This window comes from Durio zibethinus, unplaced genomic scaffold (genome assembly GCF_047325235.1).
Source record: "Durio zibethinus cultivar Kanyao isolate XHJ-2024 unplaced genomic scaffold, ASM4732523v1 HiC_scaffold_117, whole genome shotgun sequence".
Classification (NCBI taxonomy): domain Eukaryota; kingdom Viridiplantae; phylum Streptophyta; class Magnoliopsida; order Malvales; family Malvaceae; genus Durio; species Durio zibethinus.
The window spans coordinates 12710-20654 of NW_028322740.1; the positions used below are offsets into that span (position 1 = coordinate 12710).

General features: G+C 33.6%; 1 protein-coding gene across 1 annotated transcript; it reads left to right on the top strand.

The window, feature by feature from the left end:
• Positions 1–244: 244 nt before the first annotated feature.
• LOC149509750 (NAD(P)H-quinone oxidoreductase subunit H, chloroplastic) lies at positions 245–4893 on the top strand. Its single transcript, XM_089757669.1, has 2 exons — positions 245–2396; positions 3517–4893. Exon 1 carries the CDS (start codon positions 661–663, stop codon positions 1840–1842), a length of 1182 nt encoding a protein of 393 aa, XP_089613795.1. The 5' UTR covers positions 245–660; the 3' UTR covers positions 1843–2396; positions 3517–4893.
• The last annotated feature ends 3052 nt before the right edge of the window (positions 4894–7945 follow it).

Consider the following 7945-nt stretch of genomic DNA (forward strand, 5'->3'; position numbering starts at 1 on the left):
CCCAATTATCGATTAGAAGATTTAGCTTGTATGAATCGCTATTGGTTTAATAGTAATAATGGCAGTCGTTTCAGTATGGTAAGGATACATATGTATCCGCGTTTGAAAATTCGTCAATGGTACATTTTTCCATATATTATGATTGAAAACCGGATTGATTAATTTTATTTGAAAAAATTATAAAGTTCATAACGAACTTAAAATCATTGTGCATATTAAAATGAATGGTATTATTATTATTACTGATCAGTAAAATTCACATTCAAAAAAAGGGGGAGAGAAATTTTTGTTTTATGGTAAAAAATTCATTCATCTCAGTTATTTTTCAAGAAAAAAAAGAAGAAAACAAGGGGTCCGTTGAATTTCAAATAGTCAGTTTCACCAATAAGATACGAAGACTTACTTCACATTTGGAATTGCACAAAAAAGACTATTTATCTCAGAGAGGTCTACGTAAAATTCTAGGAAAACGTCAACGGCTTCTGTCTTATTTATCAAAGAAAAATAACATACGTTATAAAGAATTAATTAGTGAGTTGGATATTCGGGAATCAAAAAATCGTTAATTTGATTGAATTAGTCGATTTATTATATTTTTCATTTTGATGTACTTCTTTTCGTTTTCAACAATTCATGTAAGAATGAATCGAGGAAAAACTTATGAATCTATCAGCTACAGAAAAAGACCTTATGATAGTCAATATGGGACCTCACCACCCATCAATGCACGGTGTTCTTCGTCTCATCGTTACTCTAGATGGTGAAGATGTTGTTGACTGTGAACCAATATTAGGTTATTTACACAGAGGAATGGAAAAAATTGCGGAAAACCGAACAATTATACAATATTTGCCTTATGTAACACGTTGGGATTATTTAGCCACTATGTTCACGGAAGCAATAACCGTAAATGGACCAGAACAATTGGGCAATATTCAAGTCCCTAAAAGAGCCAGCTATATCAGAGTAATTATGTTGGAGTTGAGTCGTATAGCTTCTCATCTATTATGGCTTGGACCTTTTATGGCCGATATTGGTGCACAGACCCCCTTTTTCTATATTTTCAGAGAAAGAGAATTAGTATATGATCTATTCGAAGCTGCCACCGGTATGAGAATGATGCATAATTATTTTCGTATCGGAGGAGTAGCGGCCGATCTACCCTATGGCTGGATAGATAAATGTTTGGATTTCTGTGATTATTTTTTAACAGGAATTGTTGAATATCAAAAACTTATTACGCGAAATCCTATTTTTTTAGAACGAGTTGAAGGGGTAGGGGTTATTGGTGGAGAAGAAGCAATAAATTGGGGTCTATCCGGCCCAATGCTACGAGCCTCTGGAATCAAATGGGATCTTCGTAAAGTTGATCATTATGAGTGTTACGACGAATTTGATTGGGAAATCCAGTGGCAAAAAGAAGGAGATTCATTAGCTCGTTATTTAGTCCGAATCAGTGAAATGACGGAATCCATAAAAATAATTCAACAGGCCCTGGAAGGAATTCCGGGGGGTCCCTATGAGAATTTAGAAATCCGATGTTTTGATCGAGAAAGGGATCCAGAATGGAATGATTTTGAATATCGATTCATTAGTAAAAAACCTTCTCCTACATTTGAATTACCGAGACAAGAACTTTATGCGAGAATGGAAGCCCCAAAGGGAGAATTAGGAATTTTTCTGATAGGAGATCAAAGTGGTTTTCCTTGGAGATGGAAAATTCGCCCGCCGGGTTTTATCAATTTGCAAATTCTTCCTCAGTTAGTTAAAAGAATGAAATTGGCTGATATTATGACGATACTAGGTAGCATAGATATCATTATGGGAGAAGTTGATCGTTGAAATGATAATTTATACAACAGAAGTAGAAGATATCAATTCCTTTTACAGATTGGAATCCTTAAAAGAGGTCTATGGGATCATATGGATGTTTGTCCCTATTTTGACTCTTGTATTGGGAATCACAATAGGTGTACTAGTAATTGTATGGTTAGAAAGAGAAATATCTGCAGGAATACAACAACGTATTGGGCCTGAATACGCCGGCCCTTTGGGAATTCTTCAAGCTCTAGCAGATGGAACAAAACTGCTTTTCAAAGAGAATATTCTTCCATCTAGAGGAAATACTCGTTTATTCCGTATTGGACCGTCTATAGCAGTCATATCCATTTTACTAAGTTTTTCAGTAATTCCTTTTAGCTCTCGCCTTATTTTAGCCGATCTCAATATCGGTATTTTTTTATGGATTGCCATTTCAAGTATTGCTCCTGTTGGACTTCTTATGTCAGGATACGGATCAAATAATAAATATTCCTTTTTAGGTGGTCTGCGAGCTGCTGCTCAATCGATTAGTTATGAAATACCATTAACTCTATGTGTTTTATCAATATCTCTACGTGCGATTCGTTGAAATATAAACTTTTCTTTTCCCTATTCCTTTCGTTCTATAAAATAAGCTGAATGGATTGAATAGATATCTTCGTTATTTTATTATCCTTCAGGTTGATAAACTAAATTAGATAGTTATATATGAGTGAAAGAAAGCAGCTTATAAATTCGCAGTAAATTAAACAAAAAAAAATTTAATCTCATTTCCTATGTACAAGAGTTAAGTGGAAGAAAACATAAGTGGAAGAAGTCTTTACCCCAAGACGGGTTGATTAGTCAATCTAGCTTGAAGCGGGCTCAAAAGATCAACCGTATAGAGTTTTGGCTATCCTTTGTATAGATTCCCATACATGTATTGCCAAACCAAACGGGGGATTGAACAAAAAAATGAGTGGATGGTTAGGAACACCAAAATACACAAAGGATTAGTAATGGAGATTATGTAAATTATATAAAAAGGATATTTCTGGATAACATAAAAAGAATACTAATTGGGGCTTTAAATTAGTAGAAATGAGTAGGCAGTACTACCCACGATTCCGGTCCAGAGTATGCTCCTATCCACCGATTAAAGTAATGACTATCAGGAACGAAATAATCCTTTACTATTTTTTAGTTTAAGCCCCCATTCGTAATTTTCTCAGATCAGAAAGAAGAATAGGAACGAAAAAGAAAGAATAAAAAATAAATATTTTTTTTTTTTTTATTCTTTCTTTCATATATATAGAGAGATATAATCTGTGTCATGATTTATGAGCTAATGTAATATTTAATTTTTTTCGTAATCGAAAACAATGGGTTGAAATATCTATTGATATTTCTACAAGAAGTATTTTATTGAAGGCTTAAGTTATTACTCAACAAATAAAAATTGAAATTAGTAACGGGCGAGATCAATTCAGAAGCACTTTTTTTATTCTTCATAATATAGCAGACAGAATTCCATTGGTATAATTTTGGACCTTCCAATCCATTTTTTCTCTATCTATTCTACAACCATACGAAGAGAAATAATACTGATTCGGTCCTTAAATTTATTTGTGACCCACGAGGAGCCGTATGAGTTGAAAACCTCATGTACGGTTTTGGACTAGCGATGGGAACAGTGATGTTATCATCGACTATAATTATCTAACAGCTCAAGTACAGTTGATATAGTTGAGGCGCAATCAAAATATGGGGTTTGGGGATGGAATTTGTGGCGTCAGCCAATAGGGTTTATCGTTTTTCTAATTTCTTCTCTAGCAGAATGTGAGAGATTACCTTTTGATTTACCAGAAGCCGAGGAAGAATTAGTAGCAGGGTATCAAACCGAATATTCGGGTATCAAATTTGGTTTATTTTATGTTGCTTCCTATCTAAATCTATTACTTTCTTCCTTATTTGTAACAGTTCTTTACTTGGGGGGTTGGAATATTTCCATTCCGTACGTATTCGTCCCTGAGCTATTTGAAATAAATAAAATGAATGGAATCTTTGGAACGACAATTGGTATCTTTATTACATTAGCTAAAACTTATTTGTTTTTGTTTATTTCTATCGCAACAAGATGGACTTTACCTAGGTTAAGAATGGACCAATTATTAAATCTTGGATGGAAATTTCTTTTACCCATTTCTCTCGGTAATCTATTATTAACAACTTCTTTCCAACTTCTTTCACTGTAAAGAAAAAAAGAATACGAGATTCATGACTTGGTTCAAACAAGAGAAAGAAACAAACATAAAATTATTCATAGATATTCACGATATGTTCCCTATGGTAACTGGGTTCATGAATTATGGCCACCAAACAGTCCGAGCAGCAAGGTACATTGGTCAAGGTTTCATGATTACCTTATCCCACGCAAATCGTTTACCTGTAACTATTCAATACCCTTATGAAAAATTAATCGCATCAGAGCGTTTCCGTGGGCGAATCCATTTTGAATTTGATAAATGCATTGCTTGTGAAGTATGTGTTCGTGTATGCCCTATAGATCTGCCTGTTGTTGATTGGAAATTTGAAACGGATATTAGAAAAAAACGATTGCTTAATTACAGTATTGATTTCGGAATTTGTATATTTTGTGGTAACTGCGTTGAGTATTGTCCAACAAATTGTTTATCAATGACTGAAGAATATGAACTTTCTACTTACGACCGTCACGAATTGAATTATAATCAAATTGCTTTGGGCCGTTTACCAATGTCAGTAATTGACGATTATACAATTCGAACAATTTTGAATTCGCCTCAAAGAAAAACTGAGTAAGTAAACCTCCTATTCTATTAAAGAGAAATTTCCAATTCTTTTAAGGTTCCGTTTTGGTTTAAGTTAAAAGAATATTTGGTTTGACTTAAAAGAATGAGGCCTTTACTCTTTGTTTGGTCAATAAATAAAAATTCAATTACAAATTAACTGGTTGATAAGAATTTCGAATTCATTTTTCTTGAAAATCTATTAATATATTCGTAATTATTTCGAAATATATAGTTTCAAAAAACAAAATACCCTTTCGAACCGAACAAAAAAAAAGAATTAAAAACGAAACAATAATTGTACTTAGATCAATTCACACCTAATAGATTAGGATTTTATTCAATTAGGAACGTATCATAAAAAAAAAATTCCTGGTCGGGTCAATAAGATCATGAAAAGCATTTCGATTTATTTATCTCTTATTTTACATATAATGGATTTGCCTGGACCAATACACGATTTTCTTTTAGTTTTTCTGGGATCGGGTCTTATATTAGGGGGCCTGGGAGTGGTATTACTTACCAATCCAATTTTTTCTGCCTTTTCATTGGGATTGGTTCTTGTTTGTATATCCTTATTCTATATTCTCTCAAATTCTCATTTTGTAGCTGCTGCCCAGCTTCTTATTTATGTGGGAGCCATAAATGTTTTAATCCTATTTGCTGTGATGTTCATGAATGGTTCAGAATATTATAAAAATTTTAATCTGTGGACCATTGGGAATGGCCTTACTTCGTTGATTTGTACAAGTATTCTTGTTTCGCTAATTACTACTATATTAGATACATCATGGTACGGGATTATTTGGACTACAAGATCAAACCAAATTATAGAACAAGATTTGATAAGTAATAGTCAACAAATTGGAATTCATTTAGCAACAGATTTTTTTCTTCCATTTGAATTCATTTCACTAATTCTTTTAGTTGCTTTGATAGGTGCAATTGCTGTGGCTCGTCAGTAATAAATCTTTCTAACTAGGAATAGCAAGCAATCCAAATTAAACTTTTTTCTGTCTTATCGCATCTATTTTCCTTGAATTCTTGTTCGTGTATAAAATATAAAATAGAAATTCGTTTATTCGAGATATTTCCAATATATTCTTTTTGTTATATTCTATTCTAGTCAATCAAATCCGTTGAATTATTGTTCATATTAAAATGAATCGAAATTGATAAGGAGTTGGTCAATGATGCTCGAACATATACTTGTTTTGAGTGCCTATTTATTTTCTATCGGTATTTATGGATTGATCACGAGTCGAAATATGGTTCGGGCCCTTATGTGTCTTGAACTTATACTGAATGCGGTTAATATAAATTTTGTAACATTTTCTGATTTTTTTGATAGTCGGCAATTAAAAGGAAATATTTTATCAATTTTTGTTATAGCTATTGCAGCCGCTGAAGCAGCTATTGGATCAGCTATTGTTTCCTCAATTTATCGTAACAGAAAATCAACGCGTATCAATCAATCAACTTTGTTGAATAAGTAATATTAATAATATTAAATTATAAGATTCACCAATTTGAATTAGCATGTCCAATATGTTGGAATCTACATCATGTTTTCGAAAACGTAAGAAATCAAAGTATCTTGGTCCTTTCTTATGAGTTGATCCCGAAGGAAATTGATTAGAAAATTTCTGGTAAATCGTTGATTCATCTGGTGTTTAACTATAATGATTCATTTACAAGTTTACTAGATTGAAATTTTATGATGTTCAAAAAATTATAGATCCCATGTCACATTCAGTAAAAATTTATGATACATGTATAGGGTGTACTCAATGTGTCCGAGCCTGCCCCACCGATGTGTTAGAAATGATACCTTGGGATGGATGTAAAGCTAAGCAAATTGCTTCCGCTCCAAGAACAGAAGACTGTGTTGGTTGTAAGAGATGTGAATCCGCTTGTCCAACAGATTTCTTGAGCGTTCGAGTTTATTTATGGCATGAAACAACTCGAAGTATGGGTCTAGCTTATTGATACGTTCCCGAAAACCCCACTTGAATACATTTTGAATCCATTTTATTTTTTTTTTACTGAAAAAACCCGTGCTCAAAAAAAATCTTTTTTGAGCACGGGTTTTTCTGGTCCAAGTGCATCTTGTCTTTACCACGAATTATTTTCCTTGGTTAACAATAATTGTAGTTTTACCAATATCTGCAGGTTCTTTAATTTTCTTTCTTCCTCATAGAGGAAATAAGCTAATTAAGTGGTATACTATGTGTATATGCATATTTGAACTCCTTCTAACAACCTATGCATTTTGTTATCATTTCCGATTGGACGATCCATTAATCCAGCTGGAGGAAGATTATAAATGGATAAATTTTTTTGATTTTTACTGGAGATTGGGAATAGATGGACTTTCTATAGGGCCCATTTTACTGACAGGATTTATCACTACTTTAGCTACTTTGGCGGCTTGGCCAGTTACTCGAGATTCGCGATTATTCCATTTCTTGATGCTAGCAATGTACAGTGGTCAAATAGGATCATTTTCTTCTCGAGACCTTTTACTTTTTTTCATCATGTGGGAGTTCGAATTAATTCCCGTTTATCTACTTCTATCCATGTGGGGGGGAAAGAAACGTCTGTACTCGGCTACAAAATTTATTTTGTACACTGCGGGGGGTTCCATTTTTTTATTAATAGGAGTTTTGGGTATCGGTTTATACGGTTCTAATGAACCAACATTAAATTTTGAAACATTAGCTAATCAATCGTATCCTGTCGCACTGGAAATCATATTCTATATTGGATTTCTTATTGCTTTTGCTGTCAAATCGCCGATTATACCCTTACATACGTGGTTACCAGACACCCATGGGGAGGCACATTACAGTACTTGTATGCTTCTAGCCGGAATTTTATTAAAAATGGGAGCGTATGGATTAGTTCGCATCAATATGGAATTATTACCCCACGCTCATTCCATATTTTCTCCCTGGTTGATAATAGTGGGTACAATGCAAATAATTTATGCAGCTTCAACATCTCTTGGTCAACGGAATTTAAAAAAAAGAATAGCCTATTCCTCCGTATCTCATATGGGTTTCATAATTATAGGAATTGGCTCTATAACTGATACGGGACTCAACGGAGCTATTTTACAAATAATATCTCATGGATTTATCGGTGCTGCACTTTTTTTCTTGGCAGGAACGAGTTATGATAGAATGCGTCTTTTTTATCTCGACGAAATGGGTGGAATGGCTATTCCGATTCCAAAAATATTTACGATGTTCAGTATCTTATCGATGGCTTCTCTTGCATTACCGGGCATGAGTGGTTTTGTTGCAGAGTTGATA

Excerpts from the sequence above, each read along its gene's own strand:
- LOC149509750 (XM_089757669.1), top strand. The coding sequence starts at position 661 with ATGAATCTATCAGCTACAGAAAAAGACCTTATGATAGTCAATATGGGA.